The sequence below is a fragment of the Bombus pascuorum genome, chromosome 13 (assembly GCF_905332965.1).
Source record: "Bombus pascuorum chromosome 13, iyBomPasc1.1, whole genome shotgun sequence".
NCBI classification, from domain to species: domain Eukaryota; kingdom Metazoa; phylum Arthropoda; class Insecta; order Hymenoptera; family Apidae; genus Bombus; species Bombus pascuorum.
Genome location: NC_083500.1, coordinates 542,175 through 567,540, shown reverse-complemented (window position 1 = coordinate 567,540; position 25,366 = coordinate 542,175). Strand labels below are relative to the sequence as shown.

The following is a 25,366-nucleotide window of genomic DNA, read 5'->3' as shown; positions in this document are numbered from 1 at the left end:
ATGACAATAAGGGCGTGCCATCCTGTACTATCGTGCTGGACATCAATAACATTCGTTACCCGCGTTACACCCTGTATATACAGGCATATATATATATACACACACACGGATTATTCTTTCCTTCTCTCTCCGCTCCGCTGTTTTCCGGCTCAGCTTGTCCCCTGTAGAGAGGCAACATCCATGCTATGTCTGTATATCGTTGATCGTGTGCTCCGCTGCTCTGGTATTTCACCTGTACGCCTGTTCAAAGAGTAGAGCGATGCCTCCACATCGCCGTCGCCGTCGTCGTCATCGTCGTCATCGTCGTCGTCGTCTTCGTCGTTGTCGTTGTCGTTGTCGTCGTCGTTGTCGTTGTCGTTGTCGTCATTGTCGTTGTCGTTGTCGTTGTCGTTGTCGTCGTTGTTGTGTGCGTCTTTTGCCACGACTACGTGGTCGTGTTTCTCCCATATATGGTAGTCAGTAAAGAATAGCCAGTCGGCTGGGAGCGTATAGGACCACTTTATGTAACTTATGTCGCCTTTGTTAGAGAATATCTCGTCCCAGTTGTGCTGCTTCGTTCGTCCATTTCGTTGTTCCACTCCAGCAGATATCGGCCTTGTCGTTCATGCCTTTGCCATTGACGTGATTCGCCATCAAGCTGTCATCGTCATTGTTCCCTATACTTCTGATCCGATCAATGTTTCCTACGCGACCTCTTGATTTACCAAATATCCATAATTCTTCTATCGAATATTACGCTAATTTTTTCATCCTCAAGAAAGAATGGCAGGAGAATACTTATGAACATATTGTTACGTAATGGTTGATCCGAGGAAGTTTTACAAAATTTGTCGTCTTTGGCGGATTAATATGCCGCTGTACAATGAACGACTCGTTAGAAAGACCGTATGTGCTTCTGATACTGGTATATCTCGTTTCTATTTTTCCAACGATCGTCGCGTAGAAATCCCTGCGCGATAAGGTAAATATTTGGTCTTTTCTCGTCCACTAACGATCTTGTTAAGGCGTTGTGATACCGAAGCGTGCGAAGAAAAACGCATTTCGCGGAACGAAAGTCGACGAAATCGAATATACAATATATTTTGGAAAAGTGGATGCTATTTTTGGAACATTGATCGATTTTTCATCAGGTTTGGAAATTAACTCGGCCGAAGAGGTTTATCTCTTTACGTGGACATAAAAGAGAAAATCAAGGTGGTCGATTTCGAATACCTCGACATTCTTCGACGTTAAAACGTTATGAATCCTGATGCATCCTTCTCTTTAAGCGCGTTATCGCGATGCCCCTTTGATTCTAATTTCCATGTCCTAACATTGTTTTGGAAGAAGAAGCTGGTCACGACTGGTGTCCGCAATGTCGTTAGAAGATGTCTTCGGGGTCTACCTCGGCTTTCTCAGCAGGCAGCTTAAAAGGCGGGTAAATAATCCATTTTCGCAGTCTAACGCATTTACTCGATCCGTGGTTACGTTCACTCTCGTATACAGCTATCCTTTCGAGATTACTCGTGATAAGGAGGCGATGCGAAATAAGAGACTCTTAGATGCAATTACCGACTGGCCTGCTGTTGCTTGGTCAAACTTTTAACGGTAGAATCTCGGTAGAATATTAGAAAAATGAGAAAATTGTTAGGTAAGGGTTTCCGATTCACAATTCGAAAAATGTTGTTTCGTCCCATTTGTAATTGCTCTTCCAAATAAATTTACGAAGATTGCTCTCTTTACGAAGAAAAAGATTTTCTAAAACTCTATTTTTCTTTCGATAGAACGACACGTTTCTTCTCTATTCATGGTTCGTCGCTTTGAACGCAAACACATTCGACGACCATTTAAGTATCTTCCATCGTTTTGCCTTTCCTTTGAGCGTCCCTTTAACGCGCGTTGCTTTTCCTCTGTATGCTTAGGTCTTTTCGCGTACCATAGCGAACATAGTATCATGCCAAACGTGAAACGTACAACGAGATCTCCTTCTCCTACGCTGTTGATCCCACAGAGCAAGGCGTTCGTGCGGAGACATAAAAAGCGAATCAGTGAAAATAGCGTGGCTCAAAAGAGCGCATCCCTCGCCGAGAGTAACACTTATACCAATTATCATCAGGCATACACCAAACGCCGTAAAAGGCAATGGCTTCTCTCGCTGGTTTCCCACATTTCCCATAGAAGCTCGTGGACTTTCCTTGTTCCTTTTATTTTTTTTCGTCACACTCGGTCACCCTTACTCTCGGTTTAAGAATTAAATTAGTCGGTACGAAAGACGGCTCTCGCCGGAGAACCGACCAACAGAAAGAAGTGATCCCCCGATGTCTACTGGAGTCACGAACGAAGAAGAACCTCTCGAGAGTGTCACGAGGGCGACGATTCCCTCTTCCCTCCCTTCGTTCCGTCATGCCCGCTTCTTTTGTCTTACTCGCTCTTGTTCTCCCTCGTGGATCGTAGAAGGCAAGTAGGCAGGCAAAGCACAAACCAGGATATTGAAATTTCCCATGGAAGAAGTATTTTTTTCTGTTCACGTTCTCTGGTTGCTGAAGACCACCTACCTTTTCTGCCCTATTTTAAACTACTACTCTCCGATTTCTCGGAGCCGAGTCTCGACCAAGGATCCATGGCCAGCCCTGTGTTCACCCCTTTAGTTAAAAGTCGTTAGGAAATTGTAGCTTTAACTGAAGAGAGGGGGAGACTAGTCTGATAATAATACCGGGGATGGTTTCGTTTTGCAGAGATTCCAGCCGCGATTCTGCTCTCTTTTAGTTTCCGAACTGTTCCACCGGTTATTTGGTGTCACGTTACCCAGCGTTGCATAATTATGCCCCTTTTCGGAATCGAGACGTGCTTTTATAATGATCGTAATGTTTCGAATGGCATGGATAACCCATGAGTGCTACTTTTTGTTTCTTTTCATTTTTGTATTTTTTGTGGCAAGCTTTTTTAATTCTGTAATGGATGAATTTTTGGGATAATTTCGGTGATGCATAGGTGGTAACAATAAAAATGGGAGATACCGTTCAGAAGTTAAAAACTGTTCTTATATTAATATCCCAATAATGTATTTTATTGTAACTCCTTTGGAATTATTTTAAAAAAGAATTATACTTGATCGCAACGAAGGGGTTAGGATGTCGTGTCCTAAATTTTCCTCTTTACACGAGGGTGAAAGTTGCATAACAAAGTTTTTGAAGCGCGTGACAGTCCAACGTTGTTAATCTATAATAGTATTACGCGGAAGAGTAAGTAGCTGGTTATTAGGTGAACCCTCGCTGTAGGGAAACTGTAGGGTATAATATGGAACAAATCGGTTCTTATTACGGAGAATGTGGAGAACAGTGGAAACTATACACACATTTATTTTTTAACGCCCTATCTCGCGTACAATGCAAGATTAAATCGCGGTTTATCCATAGGGGGAAATTCAAACTAAAATAAACTTGAAGCCGTACGCGGTTGATTAAATCTTATCGATTAATTCTGTAAAGTAATTTGACAATTATTAAGAAACAATTTAGTAGGGGGGCGGGACTTATCTAACAAACAATTTGTCCAATGGTGGACGAGACTTTGTATTCCATCGGGAAGAGACATCTCGCGAAAACGATTACTTAAAGAAAGCGAATGCTTTTATTGGCTCGTTCCTTGAGCATTTTCATCGTCTTCGTCACAAATGGTTTCGACTAAAGTACGATTAAGCGAGAGTTTCGTTGCACTCTGTACCGGGATACGATCTTGAAAATACAAGGAGCGAACGAGAAACGGGGAATGAACGCGTACGAAGAGTGGGACACAGGGAAACAGCGTGAAAATTCGTAGTCCAGGAGAACAAATACGAGGAGAAATAGAACGAAACGTAAGCGAACTATGCGGATCGAACGCCGTTGATGAGCCGGTCTGTTGTTTCTGGTCCAGTAATAAGAGAAGTCCCCCATGCCCGCAAATAGACTAGAAAACTCTAATGAAGACGTGCCAAGAGTTTATCTTCGGAGGCTGATATAGCGACGATTGGTCGATCCCTCAGGGACGATGATTTCACGTGGTTCGGTTGTCCCCTCTCTCTCTCAAGCCACCCACCCGTCAACGAACCCCTCTTCTCTATCAGCTTCGTCTATTCGTTCTGGATTTCTTCGGTAACTTCTAACCGAGGATCTCTCTTAAATTGATTTGCTTCGGATTTCGCGTGGATGTAATTTGAAGAACTGACTGCGTTTAGCAGCATGTATATTTTTCTCCTTTGGAACGTTAAGCTTCCGTTTTTTTCTACCGCCGTGATATCTGTAATATTTGTAAATATTTATTTCGTCAGATATCGCGGGTGTTGAGTAAATTTAGAATTACGGTCTATAATCGAGAATAATTTTCCTTTGATGAGTTTTGAAGTGGCTTCAAATCATGTGACACTAATGAAAAGCACAAAAAGCCCGGAACGTTTTTGACGGAATTCCGTCTCTTGTTTCCCGATCCGTTGCGAATCGAATACAGAATTAGTATCCACAATTATTGTTCGAAATGCCGTGCAATTTATGGCAGGCATGAATCGAATCGGTCGCATTTATAACACATGGAAATCAGCGAGCTTTTAAGCCGGCACTGCCACTGGAAAATACAATCGCATATCAGTGTACATTTACCATGAAAACAGTACGTTAAACGGAGCTTGGGGCCGCGATACATATATTCCATGACAAATTATTTCCTGATTTTGACGACAGGAATAATCGCAAAAATTTCATCCGTTTCCATTCGTGGAATAAGCAGCTGTACTAAATAGCCGGTCGTTGAGGTGATTGAAACGCGTTTTCTTTGAATGGATCTAAGGGAAATCGTATGTGTCGTTCGCACGGCAAATTACATTACATTTTGAGGATGGAACGATTTAAAAGAACGTCATTGCGTTATGAATCGGATATTTCTAATTCACATCGAGTGGATCGTTGTGTTTTGTTTTTCTAACGCGATTGTTAGTCGGAATTATTTTCAAAATTAGAAGTTATTTTCGAATAATTTTTTCGAAATTATCGTGATACTTGCGATGTTTAGATTTCTTTCCGGACAATGTGTGCCGGATATATTTTTCAAAATACAACTTCTTACGCTGCTATACGGTGTAAAGTCGCTCGCACAGTGAATTCGAGTTGGCTGTTAATCGAATTCTCGATAATTCCAATTTCGTTCAATTTCAATTACGCCGAGTTCTGCTTAATTCGAGGCCTCGTTCTCATTAGAGTTTTGTTAGCGCTTACATCGAGCAGCAGACGGTTGCGTTGGCAAACTTGTTAAATTCGACATGTTTGAATCCACTTATGCGAGTAGCCAGGTTCATTCGTGCCGAGCGAAAATGGAGAAGGGAAACGAAAATGATTTTTCGTGGATCGAGTTACCGTAGTTTCGGTACTGAAATCGCGAGAGAGGAGCAGTTGTACGCGAAAATAAATACGATAACGATTCACAATTTCAAACGAGACGAAAATTTCATTTTTACCATCGAAATATTCGTTCGATTCCATTTTCTTTATAAGGTTGTTCGTTTAATCGTCGAACGCGTGTGATTTTTTCCACGATAAATACGATACAATGTTTTTTGATATCGTCTTTATTTCGTACACAATTTTTTCTTAGGTAATAATTTTAGCTAATACTTTCTTAACGTTCATTTATTATCGGTTAGTAACAATTGTATTTGGTAACATATACAACGTTCGTGTAATGTTCTCACTTTTACTAATTTCTTCAAAAATTGGAGTATCTAAGTAATATTGAATTTTATAAAATAAATACAATAAATGTACATGAAATACGCAATATACTTTGACCATACGTCCTTAAAGCAAATATGAAAACATGAAATATATAAAATGTATAAAACATACTAAATATACATATAGTGGAAAGTTAATAAGGATTTTATCCAAATTTTTATCCATCTTCCACTTTATTTTTAGTCGGTGCACCATTTTCTCAAACATAGCACAATAATCAAACGATACATTTGCGAAATTTACGAAATTTAAACCAAATTTATGAAATTTAAAAGGAACGAGAATAAAAAATCGTTTACTATCGTTAGAATCGTCCTCACCTGAGTACGGATATGTTGGTCGTACTTTGAGGAACTGGATATTGGGAGAAGATCTTTAGGAAAATTCTCGATCGATAGAATGGGAATGATTTTCTGGCAAAACATAGGCCACACGTTACGTTTCGTCCAGCTGGGTGGTTCGAAAATTGTAGCCATCATTATCTATTCAGGCGCATCAGCTCACCGTGAGATATTGAACTGCACTATCCTATTTAAATATTCATGAACGTCTTTGTAATCGATGTAATACGGGTCTAGCGTAATCTCACGTGTCAGAAAGTAAATAGGCTTGCATTTTCAACCAGTGATTCGAGAGTACGGTAAAATTTCACATATTAATTCCGTTAATGCGCTGGAAATTCTGAGCATCGAGCAAATACATAAGGAAACAATCTCGTTCAGTCCAGTATTTTTGAGATGAAATGTTACTTTTGCTCATACATATTTGTTCAGAAGCTTTGTATAATAATAATTATATCGGCTGTCGATTATTCGATCAGCCTCGTCACATCATTCATACATTGAGAATAACACAAAAGATGCAAGAGTTTTCAAGCGAACACCAATGCAACGTCTCATCTAACAGCTAGTAGTCAATTAATTACATTAATGAAAATTTTCGGGAGCAAAGAAGCTAAAGTCAGAATTTCTGACAGAATCGGATCGAATCGACCCACGGTCGGTTGCTCTTTATTTTCTTTTTCGACCAACTGGAATTAAATTCGGCAGCTTTCCATGCTTCTATACGCGCGGATTCGTCGCAGCGGTTCATGTTCCGCCGCAGGCTGTTTAGCAACTCGCACTGAAATAATTCTCGGAGAAATTTGATTTGCTAATTTGACATTGGCTTTCACCGGTGGCCTCCATCGTCGTCGTTATCGTCGTTCCTTTTCCTTGTCGTTCTTGTCGTCTACTCGTTCTTGGTTGCCCAGCCTTCTCGAACAGCGTATTTCGCGAGCGAGCCATCGTTGTTTCCTTGTGCACGTCGCGCCAATTGCAAGAACAATGGCATTATTATTATAATTGCAGCACACCGGCTTGGTAAACAGTTTTCTGACTTTGTAGCGACGCGCACGGACTTCTTGCTCTTATTAAATAAGGTGCTGCTGCTTGCAGCTACCTAGTCAACGTTATTATGAGACGCAATAATGACAAAAGTGGAGCAAAGGTTTACGAAAGTCGATCCAGGACAAATTGTATAAAAATACTGTTTGTTCGATCGATTTATCTGACATTTTCTAACCGGTGTGTAGAATTGTCGAATCGTTAAAATTAGGAACGTCTGTATAGTAAAATAAGTAAATAAGAAAGGCTATCGTTTCGTCGTAATATATTTTTCTAACAGGTTTTCAAAAAAGTGGGTGAAAAACTTGTACGTCTCGTCAAGTAAATTACATTATGAATATCAGCCAGTAGTAATATTCTCTAGCGGAGTTTCGCAAAAGTTCCCAGCTATTTATACCCGCAGTCCTTCGCACGTTTCCTGGAACGTATCGCTCGCTGAAAAGATTATATACGGCGTGAACGACGAGACGACAAAGTTTCGCGAAGAAAGCCAACGTCGGAGGATAACAAAGCAAACGCTAGAAAGGAAACGACTTGTTATCGCTTTTCTTGCGCTTTTTCCACCGTGTCTGTCCTTTTTCTTCGGCCACCATCGCGATAATTGTCGACCTCGCACGCATTACGTATTTCTCGTCAATCGATCGTCTCGCTATCTCGCAGATATAATATAAGCCGCATGAAGGAGCGGCTGTTTAAAACCGAATGCCTCCCGCGAGATGTGTGCCAACCGTTTCTTGTAATAAATATGCAAAGTACGGTTTTTTACGCAGAACACACGTAGAAACACAGAAAGCTGGTCCGTATCCCGTAATCGAAGTGTACTCTGTTGCCCTAAAAATCACATGCAAATGACTGTACTATCTAAATAGATTGCCAATGGCCAAATACGATCGATAATCGAAAATGCGAGAAAACCAAATCTTAGGAATGCTTTAATCTTTTCGTAGAACCATCGAAATCGACTAAATTTTCCATACGAACGAAAAAATCTGCAAATGTTAAAGTTTAATTCTACGATTTCGAAAAGATTATTTCGTGGAAGAGATTGGAAATTGCACGGAAAGGTATGAGAGCTTTCAGGGAATGTTCAAAATCGCCTAGGACATTCGCAAATATTTAGAGCTCAAGAAGATTGATAGGAATTACGTGAATATCTCGAATGCATTAGTAAACAGCTGCGAAGGATCTTAAGTATGTACATCTTCAATTAGAGTGCGTTACATAAGCATAGTACAGGATCTATGATTAGAGCTACTTAGGTTTAATTAGTCTCTAATTCGGTACTGCATACAATATTATCCATTGTCAGCTTGCTCTCTCGGCAGCATCTCTCTCAATCCCATCTAGCAGCTGTTGCTACAAGATGCTTAAACTAATCTGGTCTTGCTCCTAAATCCCTTTGATGGTTAGTAATTGAGGATATCTCTCATAAGGACCGTCCCTGGAGTGTATAGCGAATATAGATTCGTACGCGTCAATGCCTTTCTATACGGACTCATCATTCCGTTTTCCAACCACGTGGCTGATTCGCGTCAGCCGATGCAGCCGTACTCCTAAATGTGCACCATAACCTAATCCATAGAGTATAGACGATGAATCCTTTCTTCTTTTGGAACTTTAACACTTTCGTGCCTGATGATATTCTACGTAGTATGTTACTAGGGCATCGACTACGGCGCCATTTGTGGCATGGTTGGATCAAAGTAGAGGAATTGTGAGATCCAGATTTAGGATTAGATTTACTAGTTCTTTGGTTTGCGATTTCTTTGAAAACGACTTGGATGAACGTGAAATATTGATTGTTCGATTCCTAACTGAACTTCGGTTTCAAACTGAAATTTAATTTTCGTTACGATTACAATGTTTTTATGTCGAAAGTAACAAGCGAAAAATGAACAATAACGCTTAACAGACTAATAAAAGCTTATAAGAGTAATATAATGAGCGGAACTAAATTAGTAAAGACTACGCAAAACTGGTCATTTAACGAAGAGGAATAGTCTCTTTCTCGTAGAGGAAATATTTAGATAACTGGAAATATTTCCGGCGATGTAAGGGTGAAAGTAGCGCGAGAGATGCGCCCGAAATTCCAGGTGCATTGAACATCTAGCGACTGCACGCTGGTAGAACTGCGTCGCTCCGCTTTCCAGGATTCCAGCTGTGCCTCCTTTATTCGGAATTCATCGGATCTCGAATACTTTTCGTCGGGACGCAACGGCAGATCCTTTGGAAATCCTATGTGTGCACGGGTCGCGATTGTACCGAGGCAAGAATGTTTTTCGTTTGATCCGCCAGTGAGTCCTGAAAAATGCTCGATTCCAAAGGAATCGCGGCACACGCGATTTTGAAGATACCTCTATTTTTCTGTAAATTTCCTTGTCGAGCTCCATGCGTCCTTTACCGGATGTATCATATCTAAAAATATGATCTTTCTCGGGTGTATGTTTAAAATATCTTCTATATCATATAGATCATGCTAATCCGAGTTTATCTCATTTTTTTCTTCCTTTTATGTATTCGCTAATTGTGGATAAAAGTTGTAGCGGCTGTAGTATTCATGTTACCAAATCAGTTGTGTTTCTTTTTTTTTTGCAACATTAACAATGGGGCAGTATCAAATTTCATCATAACATATATGTATATGTACTAGTTTTCCTGCCATTATATCATTCTATGCCAAAAAGTTTATTCCGTTATAATATATAGTAATATATAATAATTCAGTTTACAGTAAATTACAATATAATAATAATAATAAATAAGTAAGTAATATTTTGTATAGTCTCGTGGTGTCAAAGGAACATTTGATCGTGCAGAGATTTGATTATAATTATTTGAGAAACAAACCCTCGAATAAAATAGCATACTCTATCGACTCTTAGTCTCTCATCGTGGCTTGGTTAGAACATGGTCGTCAGCAACGACGGGCACCGACGAAGCAAGTTCACCATGGAAAAAAATAAGTAACTCAAGAACAGAATCACCGGCGAGAATTGCTTCGTTTTTGCCTGTGGCATTCATATACAACAAGCTCGTTACTTAACACCTCTGGAGAAGAAACTGGGAGAAAGCATTAAGTAAAAGCAGTACGCGACGGTGTTGGGCACAAGCGCAAGGGAACACGGCCCTCTCTCATTCCTCGGCCTGTTAACTTTTCAACGAACCTTGCTGCCAGACTCAAAAGCTCTTGGTAAAGCGTGATTTACACGTCACGGAAACTTACCCCGTATTTTCCCCTACCTTACATCCGGCCTTCCTCTATCCCCAACTCTCTCACCCCGTTTTCTATGATTTTTTTCTGGAGAAAGACTCTGTTCGCCAACTCTACCCGTACCTTTCTCCCAGACGCAAAATATTTCGTTCCCATAAGTGTCCTATGGTATTACGTTTCAGACGTTGAACATTTCGCACTTTTGGTATTTTACGATTGGTATTTGAAGTTATTTGGATTTAGTAATTTTGTTTAAACCGTTTCCAATTATTTTGAAATAATTATGCGTCAGTTCGATGTTTTGAAATTTCACAAGAAGTGGACTCGAAAGTTTGAGGATATCCATTACACAGAATGTTATACCTTACCATTACCAGAAGAGAACAGAAAAATAAAATCGATATGATCTTTTACAGATATGAATCGAAATCAGGACGAAAATCGAACGAGTCTGCATGATTAAGGGAAAAAAAGTTTGTATTAACAACTTACTAACTAACGGCAAATTTATTTAACAACAATCGCAGAGTACATATCACGAGCATCGAGTAAGTCGCTGATTAAGTAAACTTTAAACGAGAACAAGTCGATGAATAAAGCGCGTGTCGCATGTGAGTAATACTTGAATGAAAATTAATATACAAGAGGATTTAAAAACTTGTGATGATTATGTACGGTACAGAAGACGTAATTATCTCGAAAATTGTTTTGTTATATCGCTAAATATAGGAATTCTGTTGCTCGACTCTCCACTCGAGTATCGTTAAAACACTTGTCGTATTTAATTAGCTCTCGCGACGTCAAATATAATTTATAAGCTAAATAGTGACTATTGAAATTTTTGCTGCTTTCGAGATGATTAATTCCAATTAGAACGTCCGTATTTATGAAAATTAATCTTCGTTCAAGAAATCTAGATTCGAAGAAACACGAAAAATATAATCTATTTATAATTTCAATACATGTAACGCAGAATTGGATTTGTTCGTTCATATCGATACTAAATTAGAGTCAGTGCCAAAATAAGAAATGCATGTATTATGTCTTATTTTCTGTACAATATCAATTGGTTCGATCTTTCGCATCGATAAGAAGACGCGAAGAGAATAGGAAGAAAATAAAATAATTTGATTCTATCATTCATTTTTCACACTAGTATCGCAATAATGGAGAGATGTATTACTGGCATAGCCATTATTTCCGTGCATTATTAGTTGCAGTCATTCGAAAGATATATCAGGAGGAGGGGTTTTTAAGGGGACAAAGGGAACGTAAAGGGGAAAATATCAAGAAGGTAACTCGCTCTTTATTTTCTTCCATCCGCTTGCCTTTTACACAATAAAAAAGATTTTTTTACGAAAAAGAAAAACTCTTCTTTCTGTTCGCGACAACAAGATACAATAATGCTGTGCGAGTAGGATCGATCGATGAAAACCGTCGAGACATTGAACATTGTTCGAGATATAAATCGTACAATGTAGTATCTCCGATAAATCTCGATTGTACGCATAATTAAGCTGCTTAATCAATTTCCGTTTATAGTTCCACTCAAAGGTCATTGCGTTAAAAAATACTGAGTGTTCGACTACAGTGTTAGGAAATTTAAGGAGTGATTATTGAAACCGAAATAAAATAAAAATCAAAAATAAAAAAATTTTCGACTTTGTCTTTTAGTTATTGATAATTAAAAATCGACAAACATATTGCGCCTTGTACGCGAGTAAACCTTACATGAACGAAAGTAGGTCAGCCTAAGTAGTAAAGTGTACGGGAATCCTCAATCGAACGATACATGGACAGCAGCTTACCTTGGACAAACCATAGAGAAGAAGTTTATGATATTTGAAGACGTGAACCATTTTGCATAACGTTTTGTAAGAAAAATAGTAGATTAAACGTTACTGCCTACTAATTAAAATCCATAATAGCATATCGAAAACGGCTTCATGGAATTTTTGAGTAGAGATAATTAATGTTTCCTCTAATCTTTTGCCTTTATAAATAATCAATAAGTAATACTACATATAAACAATATTTATACAAATTTCACACATGCGTCGCGAATGTCCAGATCATTCATAGCAAAATCGTACCAAAAATAACAATCATTTTGTATTATAGTAAATATTCAATATAGCCTCCGTTTTCGTGCAAAAAGGCACACAATAAACGCGATACGTACAACACGCACTGTACACACTATACACGCTACGCACCCAAATCACTTGCGTCGGAATTAAATAAAAATGATTAAAGAGATAATAGAGAATACAAAAATGAAAGAAATGAAAGAGTTGAAGGAACTAATAATGAAAAGGCCCAAAAACATCTATAGCAAAATAACCTAATCCTATTCTAAATCTATAATTAACTGCAACTTTATGTTTATGCAATTTTCCTATCGTTTTTCTTTTCCTGTCGAAATGAAGTATCATTTCAAGGACAGAAATCCTTCCAGAACTATTTTATCCTCTTATCAAGCTAAAATCGCTAAAACATGTTACGTAAAAATGTAGTAGTGGAGAGTTCATTTAGAAAAAGGTTTACGATATTCTTCTCCAATGCTTTCGTTTCCTTTGTATAATGATCTCGAAATTAGTCAGGGACAATTACGATATCTGAGGTGTTCCTTTTAAAAGCATGATTCGATATGCCTATTGAAAAAACGAATAGGCTGTTCCCCAGATGTGTTTAAAATTGGTTAGAACTACTTTGCAAGGATAGTATCATTTTAGCAACGGAATCGAAAACATTAAAATAGGTATTTAACGCGATAAACATAATTTTTCATTTGGCTGTACATTAATTTGTATTATTGCACATTACCTTAATTAATTCTTCGAGTATAAGATTAAACATTTTTTTTCTTTTGGTTTCTTTATCTTTTATTTTATGTGTATGTATGTGAATATTGTGAGCTACAATGGTCTGTAATTTGTGTGGAAAATGTGCGTGGTTCATGCAAGGTAGCGTTCAACTACATTTAGTAGCACATTAAGAATACTTAATGCGTAGATGATTTTTCTGCGGTCATCTGCGGATGAGACGATAACGATGCGTGTAGAAAATCTGTATAAACATCGTTTATGTATAATACAAGTTCGTGATATCGTTGCGACGTTTAGGAGTGAACGACCAGGCAAACTACGTGTATTCTCAAGCAATAACAGCGCAAATGTGTGTTAATTCCCCAAGAATACGCGTCGCCAACCTGGCCTGAAGTAATCCTTGCTAGACGAATTCTTCTTTCTTCTTTTTTCTTCTTCTCCTTCTATTTCTTCTTATTCTTCTGGATTATTAATTACATATACGTTATTACGAATTACTTCTTTAATTATAATAATTTGTACATATAATGTAGAAGAAATTACTTATTTTCTATTTTTATTAATCATTACAATTCTTAAAAACAAGAATTCTCAAATTTAAAGCATTGTTTGATAAATATAATTAAATTGAATAAATTTCGTAAATTTTTCGTTTCTTTTTTGTATTCTGCTGGGAAAGTATCTACTGTAATCTGTAGATTTTAATCAATAAGATACAGATCGTTTACTCTCTTTCTTACATTGGAAAAGAACTGTGATTTTGAATCGAACTCTTGAAAGCCATAATTGTTCTGTAAGAAAAGATCTTCAAGAAATTAGATTCAATGTTTTACAGTGTTGGTCGTTTGTATCGAGAAATTCACAAACTGCAACGGGATAATTATCAGAAAGTAATTAATCAAAAACAGACACGATGAGATTTGATCGAAAGCGCGATAGTCCTCGAGACAGGTTCGTCCTCGATGTTCCTTTTTCACCGAGCATCAATAAACGCATGCAGACAACGTATAAAACTAATGGAACATTGTTGTACTGGAATAAGGCTTCCGTGAAAGGTTCTGCTCCTGGTGCACGAGTATTTGAATATTTTTGCAGTCGCGTGGACGTGGACACGCTACGAATCGCGTGTTCTCTTCGTTCCGTTAGAGTATCTCCAGCGGCCGAATGGACGAGGCAAAACCGTGAAATACGTGTCGTGGATATTATAGGCACAGAGGTGAATATTTATTGCCCAACGACATTCGCGATATGCCGTTTTTACGAGTTGGAAATCTTTTCGCGCGCGTTCCTTTTTATCGTTTCATCTCGCTGCACGATCAAATCAATATTATCAACAGAAGTTTACAATTTGGTTTTCTGAGCGATACATTTGATTTCTAAAGCAACTCAAGCGCGACGCAACATAACTTGCATCATTTGAGTCGCGCGAAGAAACAATTTAATCGAGTAAAATTTCCACTAAACAGAGTATTGTCATAAATGTTTGGAATAGAGAGGGCACAGCAGCGCATTTTCAACTCTCGGCAAATCGTTGGTCTATTCGTCATAGATTCTACGAGCGAAAGTAGCAATCGAGTTTTTCCAACCGATCGGTTTCACCGTCATGATCGTTCTGCGATTACAAAACGCACGGAACGCTTCGCGTTACAGGCGAACGCGCGCGATTACAGGACGTGCTGACGGGGGCGCAATTTCCCGGTGACGCAATCTGATAATAGAACGTCATACAACCTCCATGAATTCCGTGGAAATCGGCGAAGATAATAGGTCATGTGTATGTGTGTGTTGAGTGTCGGTTGTTCCTGCGCGCGTTCGAGGACCGTGGTATTGGTTTACAGACGATGCGAATAGGTCGCGGTTGTAATGCTGGAAAAATTAATCGAAACGCGCCTTGGTTAGAAACGCAGGCTTGTGTGTCCCGTGTCCAACTGATTTTCCACCGTGAAAACGAGAGCATCGGCGGCAATAACAAAGTGAAGCATTTATTCGATGACCCTCGATACACTCTGGCTCGCTCCAAAACCGTAATGCCATCGGGAGAAAGGATGATTCACTTGGTTCGAACAAATGAGAATAATGAAATGAATTTCCCGGGATGTAGGACAGCTTCATAGCGTTTGGTATAAACGGTTCGTTCGTAATAGAAGCAACTGGTGCATTCTTCTGCTCTGGATTGCACAAAAATAATTGTGAAAAGAACGTGTTATTTTGTTTTAGTTGGGGTTAGGTTAATTTTGAAGACGTGCATAATTTTAAAGACTCTGCGAATAAAATAAGCAAATCTGGGAAATAAAGGGAAAATAAAATGGAATATATGTACTCTACCAATTTTCTAACATCGGCCGTATCCAAGATCAATTTTGCAATTTACTTTCTACGATTAATCGGAAGGTAATAAAAACCGAGGTAACTTTTTCGATTTAACATCGTTAAAAATTCTGTCTTTATGACTAAAGTTACCTTCGTCCTTTCCAATCTCAACCGGATATAAGCAATGACGAGAGGGGAAACGATGGCTAGGTGGAGAAATTCAGATTCGAACTTCGCCATGAACCATATTTCCTAGATCGAAGGTTGGAATTTTTCTACCATTCATTTTAAGTTTCATAGTTCGGCTACAACTTTTTCATTTTACATTGTATAATATTTTATTAAATAGCTGAGAATAAAGTAAGCGCGTCTTTATATAGCGCTTTACATGACAGACCATCAAAAAGGCATTAGAAAATCTTCGAAACGAATAATCACTCGATGAATAATCGCCACGAAAGCGTTTCTAAGTTGAATTGAAACTTTTGTAGTGCTTCCTTAAAAACTCGTCAGGAAGCGATATACATATTCGATAAGCGACATAGCAGGAAGTAGGGTTTGGTGCAAGAACGGTTTCTCGATGTTTTTTCAGTGCTGTTTTAAAACGGGCAAGATCTATGCATTTAAGAGTCGAGCCGAGTTTCTCGAGTCTCCGAAACCAGAAATATTCGGTTCGAAGAGCACTCTACTGCTGTTTTCCAACGGAGTGATCCTTAAAGGTCCTCGCCCGATTGGATGAAAATAAAAGGTGGACGCAACTGCCAATACACTTAAGTTGGCTCCACCGCTGTGCTTGCTTCCAGTATCTTTCTAAATAGAGGAGAGAAGGACATAGTATGGTCTTGGGATAGGGATACAATGACAAGGGACAAAGAGAAAGACGGAGAAGCAGGATAGGCAGGAGGAACAGAGAGGCTAACAGAGAAAGAGGGCTGAAAACAATTCCGTGATAATAAGATAGGAGCCGGTTCGTGCGATGTAAACCAGTAGCTGAAAGACTCGATTCGCGTAGGGTACAAGTGTAGAAGGATAAAATGTGTTCTATGGAACGAGCTATGGTGTTCTTTGAGTTATCTCTCTCTCTCTCTCCCCCCCCCTCTTTCTCTCGTTCCTGTTTAGTAGTGCGCCAATGAAATACAAACACGGTTTGACATATCGCGATTTTTAAGAATTGTATTATCCTACAATTATTTCTTCGATAAAAAGCTATGTCGCCGGAGGTGATATACGTACATATTATTTTGAATTACATATTACTTTGAATCGCAATTTCGACGCCGTATAATTACCGCAAGTTCAAAAAACGGATATGTACCGGCGCAATCACTAAACGCATTAGATGAGATGTATTAAAATCATGGAAACATTAAACTTCTTATATTCCGAGTTGGTACAAAAAATGCTTTCTTTTATAAAATCGATATAATAAGATGCCAGTACAAATTCCTCTTTGACGTACTTTTTATTTCATGTCGACAGGACTTCCAATCGCACCTAAGTGACCTATCCCAAAGTTCACACGTCTACGGTGGGCAATGGCAGATAGTAAGTTATGTCTTTTTACTATTTACTATTCCGCGTACGTGTTCCCAGAAAAAGATTTGGGTCACGATACTTTTCATCTATTTGTGCTGTACACGCTCCACTTTCAAGTCCTCTGTCTCGGAAGCTAATTGAAATATCGACCTGAAACAAAGTGCATTATAAAAGGTACTTTTCTTTCTACTATAATTCGACCGACTACTGGAATGAATTTCTCAATTTTTTAAATGGTTAATAAAAAGAATAAGAAAGACTAGGTTTGCTAATTAATGTAATAATATGATTAAAAACTAAACGTTGTTGAACACGTGTGCAGTCTTAAACATATTTTAGAGAATCCGCATTACCAGATATTTTTTTCGGAACTAAAAGACAAATAGCTGGGAGGTATCTGATTCTTCAGGAAGTTGAAAGACTGCCTTTTGGATGGGCAGGAAACGGCGCACTTTGGCGTGCAAGTCGAGACGATATATCTTTACGTCCTGCTTGTAGATTTATTGCGTTCGAGGCACTCGAGGAATTAGGCTGACGCGATCCATAGGTCAGCCCTCGAATCAGTTTAGTCTCTGTTTAATCTTCTATTCCTATAAATTTTATTTGCTGCATTGTTTCGACTTACAAAATTCGAAATTTTCAAAATACATATGTAAAAATATTTCTAACATCTCACGAGCACAGCACGAGGTAAGTTCGACTTTCTTAAATGATTTTAAACGTCTCACGAAAACTGTGAAGTTTCGTATATTTTTTTGCGTAATGTTTAATATTTTACTCGAATATCATTGTAAAATATGTCGTATAATTGAAACGTTTTGTTTCGAAAGAATACTAAACTTTTAACGAAATCCTCATAGCCAAAATTATCCATCCTAGAACGATATATTTAAAAGAAATCTCGTCTAATATCAAATGATAATCTAAGGTTCATCGTAAATTGTTCAATATTCTTTTAGTTCCGAGTTCTAGAGTTCCGAGACTACGGTTTGATAAAGAAAAACGGAACACGCCCGAGGTCGTTCCAATCTTTACAAAATACCTGCTAAAGACCGATTCGTTCTATATACTTGAGAAAACAGTGTAATCTTTACCTTTCTCGGAAGGACACGTAGCGAGAGTTGTTCCACCAAGAGCGATGTCCAGCGTACGTCATAGTGCCGATTCTCATCTTTTACACTTCCTGCAAACGAAATTTCCGTTTACACGTTGTCGTTGTCGCTCTGCGGCAACTATCGTACACGGCTGGCCTGCAATTTATTAACGTGGCCCTTGTGCACGCCGGAAATTTGCGAGACACCCGGTTTCAAAGTGGCACCCGGCGAATCATGCGAAGCAAAGAGAACGAGACCAGAGTTCTCTACTCTCTAGGTCTAGAACCGAGAAAGGGAAAGCCAGAGAAAGAGAGGGGCAGAGAGGATTAGTATCGACAGGACTAAGGTGAAACGTTGGAAGGGCAAGGAAAGGGTGCATAGTGGTGGTCGTGTTAAGAGGAGGGTTGAAGAGAGAGAGAGAGAGAGAGAGAGAGAGAGAGAGAGAGAGAGAGAGAGATGAAGCAAACGGACGGACTGACGGACGCCGGATCCCCGACAAATGGATTAAGCGCAAATTGCTAAACTCTGTTTAATTTGGCCAAATGAATTTTGTTCCTCTAGCCCTTTCTCGTTTTCCTTCTTTCTCTTCTCTCTCTCTCCCTCCCTCCCTCCCTTCCCTCTCATTCACTCACTCACTTACCCACCCACTTTCTTTCTTTCTCTCTATCTCTGTTGGTCTCGTTTTCGCTTTTATCAGAAATCCTGTGTAAGCCTGTCTCAAACTTTCGCTCTAAAAGCTTGTTTCCTTGTGCAAAAGTGGATGCACGTTTGGGTTTTTGGAAAAAACGTTTTATATCTCTCTGTTTCTTTTCCTTTTTATCGTTTTAAAAGAGGTTAAAATCGATGCGCGAAACTGAGAGAGTTGTACGAGGAATTCTCACTTTAATATTTTATTAAGACAGTCTTCGTATCTAGAAACTGTGCGCGTATTTCCTGCAAAAGCACCGGTATTTGCTGAAATTCTACTCGAGACATTAATCGTTTCTTTTATGAGTGGAACATTTCAATTGTCCACGAGTGGGTGGCCGGATGAAGCTTTGGAAAACAAACGATTGCGAAACGAGGGATGCGATTTAGTTTGGTAGTCAGGATCGGGCGGAGCGGTTCGAGGAAATGTCGGAACAGATCAAAAGCGTCCGGTTCGGTTATTACCACACGCATATCTCGTCCATATTGTTAAGGCAACTTCGTAATCGGACTACACGCAATATTATCCCATATTCAGACGGTTCGTTTGCGCTGTTGGAAATCAGTAGGTGTTCATCTTCGAATACGTGCCAAAATCAAGCCGGTAGAGATTATGCCTCGCGTTTAGAATACGCTGCCGTGGATTCAAAATGGATGCATACAGTATAGCGCAAAAGTTTTCGACTTGATAGACGGAAATGTTTTGTTTTCGCAAAACGAAAGATCCGCGTGCTATTAAATTAATTGTACGTTCGATTAATTAATTCTTTGATCAATATTCTAGCAATTGAAAAGATGTCCGTTTAGTGGTTATTTTATCCCGTAATTTTGTCTCTTTTTGATTTCGACCGATTTCTTGGGAGAATTTTGAAATATCGGTAACCCGAAATAATCATACCTACATCGTGATACGATGTGATGGATAGAAAGAATGTATTTTCGGAACAGTAGTAAAATAGAATTCTCGCGATATTAGAAAACAGGAGAGATTAAGGAATTAAGGTTCAACCACGGGTACAGTTTCCAACTTATTTCGCGTATAATAGAATTTACATTAATTTACATGGCAAGCTCGCATATAAATTTAGATTTTCACTGGCATTTATTTAAACCGAACGGAACCAGGTTAAATAGAAACATGGCACGCCTAACTGAATTATTTGCATGAGACTGCGACGTGTGGACGATGATGACTGGTATCACCAATAGATGAAAGAAAGTTCGTATCAGAAATCGCGAGAAATGTCTGTTCGGGGAGTCTTTTAAATTTTATCAGAGTAAAAGAGTTTAGCATTATGTAAATTGAATAAAAGATTCGTAAGCGAATAACCTAACCAATGCGAATTTCAAATAAATTTATTAAATAAATTTATTAAAAAATTATTTCCCAATAAAACTTTTGTTTTAATATTCATAATGCGAGATTAAACGTAATACATATCCAGTTGCGTAATATTACGGAAACGGGTCCTTCGAGTTTAACTTTCGAGTAAAATGGAACACTGGGAAAATCAAACCTGTACGTGATTATTTAACATGAACATCTTTTGAATTGCAATAAGCGTTGCTTTGAGAATCAACTAACAGTGTATTAATCATCAACGTAGGTAGAGAATAATTACTATACTATTTCTTTAGCTTCCTCTGTTCTCTCGCTCTGGATAGTTGTAGAAGTAACTAGATACGCCACTTATATAAGAAAATCCACAAAGAGTTTCTAATTACATGCCATCGCGAAGTAACGGTTTAGAAATTATTCATTCTAGAGATCGTGTGATTTTCATCGAGTTCGAATGACAACATGTCCTCGTTTTGGATTTCTACTCGAATTAAAATAATAAAATATCACGCACGTGATCGGCGATTCAACAATTTCTGATAGAAATATTTTTATTGACAACGTGCCTTTATTTTAATCTTTTTTCGTCCAAATTAAGCGGGTAATCTTATTGCCGAGTAATATTTAATTTTAAGTCTCCACGTTTATTTCATTTTTTGATATAGAATTAAAAATTAAAATGTGTGCACATGAGAAACCATAATAGAGGAGTCAATGAAGCAAAAAGAAGAAAAGAAAGAATTGAAGGTATTGAATAATAGTTATAGTTTCGTTTCTTTCTCATCGATCTTTAACACTTTGACGCATCTTGGCGTAGATCTTACTGCCAACCGCTCTATATGTAATTATGATATGCTTTTTGAGAAACTCGCATTGAACCATCATTATTATTAAGTCTTTATCATATGATATTAATTTAGTTTATATTTACTCATTTCCTGACAATCCCATACAGTTACAAAAAATCGGAATGTTATCCTTTCCTAACCATTCACTATCACTGGATCATCAGACTCACAAATTATCGGCCTTTTCAGTGCATTCGTAAATCTTTTCTCTTCAATAGAGTACAGTCAAATACAGAAATCATTTGTTTCATGCGCAAGTACCGACTAAATTAAGCAAAAATCTGAAATCACGTAAACGTGACGACGTCTGACAAATGGCAGAGTGTCATCACGTTTAATTGACAGTAGCCCTCAAAGTGTTAAAAGTAAAAGTGAATGTACATATTCGTTAAAGACATCACCTAATCTCAACAAATTAAAGGACATGCCTGAAAAATTGTTTTCGTCATAAAAATTTCAACGAATATCATCAACGCGCTCTAATTTATCAGTATATATAAGCAAAAGTGAACTTTGAGTTGTTATATCAGACGTTATATACGTATGTATGTATGTATGTATGTATGTATGTATGTATGTATGTATGTATGTATGTATGTATGTGCTGTTGCAAGCGACACGATGGATGTTAGGAAATGTTATCCAACCGGACCAAACTGTGTTTCGTAAGTATTTAAAGCTGTTTAAGTTATTCCAGTAATATTTATTTTCACCTTTACTACCAATATTTTAAGAACGATATGATTATCAAATAATAACACGACAATTACATTAAATATTTATTGTAATCAACTGATGATCGAACCGAATCGTTGGATTCGTAATCACTCAATCGATCGTTTGATCGATGAATCATATATCCTCGATCAATTACGTAACTTAAAAGCATTTTTAAACTTACAGATTTCCATACGTTTGAATGCCGTTGTACTCGAAAAATTGACTCAACGAATTTGAATGGTAGCCTTTTCAATCTAATCTCCATTCGCACGATCATTATGGATTTCTTCGTAAGACTGTCAGACAACAGAATGACACCAGTCTTGATGATTCTCGATGAAAAGTTGATCAAATCCATTACCATAACAAATTTCGACTATTTTCGAAACCATCAAAATTTCATCAACGAACACATAGACAACTTCTTCAGCAGTAATCTGTTGTTATTCCGTGACGATAGGTGGAGAAACGTCAGATCGTTATTCACTCCAGCCTTCAGCTCCAGTAAAATGAGATCCATGTTTCAATTGATGTCCGAGACCGATGTAAACGTGGCAAAATATTTGTCAACCCTTCCGGCGAATGAGAACGTGGTAGAGATGAAGGACATCTTCACCAGGTATGCCAACGACGTGTTCGCGACGTGTGCTTTTGGTATCGTGATCGATTCATTGGCCGATCAAAAAAATAAATTTTATACTTTAGGCAGAGAGGCTTTGGACATTCACAGCGTAACGATTCTCAAACTTATCGTGATAAAAATATTCTCAGGATTAGCTAGATTTGGTATAACGTTGTTAAACAAAAAAGTGACGGATTTCTTCAAACAAGTGGTATCTGACAGTATCAAAGTTAGAGAAGAGAAAGGTATAGTCAGACCAGATTTTATTCAGCTGATGATGGAGACCAAAGCTAAATTAGTCTCGGGAAAGGATCTCACCGTCCATGATATCACTGCCCCAAGCATTTATTTTCTTTTTTGGAGGCTTCGAGACTACATCCGGACTATTATGCTTTGCTGCTCATAAAGTGGCTGTAAATCTCGAGGTTCAGGAAAGACTGTATGCCGAAATCGATTGCGTTTTGGCCAATTCACTTTCGAAATATCCAGCAGTCGTTTAGAGTATCTCGACGCTATGATCAACGAGACACTGGGAATGTATCCAATTATACCTATTACCGATCGAGAATGCTCGAAATCATTCGAACTAACTCCAGTTCTGCCAGGAGCGAAACCATACGTAATGAACGAAGGTTCTCATCTATGGTTGCCGATCTACGTGATCCAACGTGATCCAAAATATTTTGAGGAACCGAATACCTTCGATCCACATCGATTTTTGGATAAGAAGAGTAATCTCGTTAACAGTGGAGCGTATTTACCATTTGGCATGGATCTAAGAAATTGTATCGTCAAAAGGTTCGCGTTAATGGAGGCTAAAGTCGCATTGTTCCATATTTTTGTCCGTTGCCGGCTCGAAGTTTGTTCCGGGACGACGATGCCTATGGAATTGAAGACGAGAGGAGTGTTTCTTACGGCGAAAAATGGATTTTGATTGCGAATAGTTCCGAGAAACATTTAATTAATCGAAGAAATGTTTAATTAATCCGTTGAATTGAATTTTATTCAAATCTTATAAGATGGTAAAATTAATAAAATCTGACAGTATGAACTGGCTGAAGGAAGATTGTGAATAAAAAAGTTGTATGAAATTAGTGAATTATTTTGAATTAAGAAGAATCAGTATGAATCGATCAGTGGAAAGATAAACTGAACAAATATATCGGAGTAAAGGTATACAAATAATACGTAATATTTAAATTCCAAGTTAGCAGCACGAATTAATAAAGAGAAATTTGCTGGGAGAAATTTTAAACGAGTTTAATTGCCAGAGAAGGAAAGCTTGTTTCTGAATACTCGAAGAGAAATGGTTGTTCTGAATAATAAGACTAATCGTATTGTACCTTTAGAATTGATTTGCTTCGTGTATTTTTTTGAGTTCGAGTATAGCAGCGTGATCTCTTTGATGTGAATTTGAAGCGTATATTTTACTACGAATTTTTATCAGACAAGCAACAATATTAATAAATATTTATCTGTATACGCGAGTGAAACCCATTAGTATACATAAACTGAATAACGTGCAGGTTTAAACAAACAATAAGATCGACGTAATTTACAAAAGCTTGAATACAGAAATCTTAAAAGTATTTACAGCTCCCGTGAGAAATCTAACAATATATAAAAATTATTAGCAGTGAAAATGGTTAACTGGTTCGATAGCAGTATACTTATAGCAGTATACACCTTAATATATGTATATCTATACTTATGTATACTTATATATACTTAAATGTACAAATGTCGCGTAAGCCTAAATGATCTCAAAGATATGTATATCGTATAAAATGGCAACATATCTGTTATTATCACTGATTAAAGAGTCAATAAACAAACGAGATATAATCAAAAGACTCATAAAGTGAAACAATACAATTTCTTTTTGTTGTCGCAAAAATTTTAACATAATAGATTTTATCCATTCTTACGGACCCATAAAGGAATGTACATACTTTTATTTGTGCATGTAAAACTTGTAGTTATTTGGATAATTAGTTTTCGCGACAACCAATATCATAAATATAGTTTTGGGATACAGGCTTCTGAAATTGCATTCACGTGACTTTGTACTCCTTTAACTTCGTCAATATTTCAAATCTCTGTATGAAATTTTCCGCGCATATTCTGAACCGAATATCTCGCTTTTCGAAAATATAAAAAAATCCCAATTTTTCAATAAAATTTAGGAACTTATACAAAGAAATACGTGTTTGATTTGGCGAGATATTAATTTCGTCAAATATGAAATGATTCGATTTCATATTAGGATATTAAATTAGGCAAAAAAGAAATGACAATTGCGCAGATTTCTTCATACTTTGAAGTTTTACGTTTACCATATTTCGCGATATATCGAAGAATATCCTTACTTGCCTTCATTTCTGTACAGTATAATATGTATGAAATTTTGGCAAAAAAATATATTAAATATACTTTTGAACATTGTTTCGGTTTCTATATTATAGCGTCAAGTTTCATACATTCGTCATTTAATTATTCTCACCGAATCTCTGCGTTAACCACGTTATTTCGTATTCACAAAATTTATACGACTTTATATTACGTTATATCATAATTCTTTGGGAAAGAAAATCTAAAAAAGTTTCAAATACAGCATAGGAAATTCAAATATTATCCTAGAATAATATCTATTTTTTCTTCGATCATCTTAATTTACATTATTATCTAATAGCATCGCATAATTGTTATTAAGAAAATTTCTCTAATCGAGGAATTTTCAAAGAAATAGTGGCATAAAAATAAAGACGATTATGTCTCATTTTTATGTAGTCTGATAAGTAAAAAAGCGATAATAATGCAAAATAATGTATAAAGATACAAATGCACGAAGGACATCTATATTCGATAAGATAGATACATTTACCTATTAGACAGATAAAAACTAAAATAATAAAGCATAGTTGACGACTAAATCACCAATAATTTCTACAACATCATGTCGCTAAACGGTAGACAGAAATAAGAAATATTCAAAGACTACACAGTCGAGAAATACACAGAAATGTGATAAGACTTGTTTTCTTA

The 25,366-nt window shown here is 37.5% G+C and overlaps 2 protein-coding genes across 2 annotated transcripts in view; one reads left to right on the top strand and one right to left on the bottom strand.

Annotated features, from left to right (window-relative positions):
• LOC132913104 (aurora kinase C-like) overlaps nt 1-25,366 on the bottom strand; it is a 316,494-nt gene that overhangs the window by 109,810 nt on the left and 181,318 nt on the right. The gene's annotated exons all lie outside the window — the stretch shown is intronic.
• Nucleotides 21,364-23,701, top strand: LOC132913574 (cytochrome P450 9e2-like). Its single transcript, XM_060972005.1, has 2 exons — nt 21,364-22,662; nt 22,753-23,701. Exons 1-2 carry the CDS (start codon nt 21,978-21,980, stop codon nt 23,253-23,255), a joined length of 1,188 nt encoding a protein of 395 aa, XP_060827988.1. The 5' UTR covers nt 21,364-21,977; the 3' UTR covers nt 23,256-23,701.

Bases quoted from the DNA above. Each gene is read 5' to 3' on its own strand.
- LOC132913574 (XM_060972005.1), top strand. From the start codon at position 21,978: ATGGATTTCTTCGTAAGACTGTCAGACAACAGAATGACACCAGTCTTG. The intron at 22,663-22,752 runs GCATTTATTTTC...CTCGAGGTTCAG, and splicing joins CCATGATATCACTGCCCCAA to GAAAGACTGTATGCCGAAAT.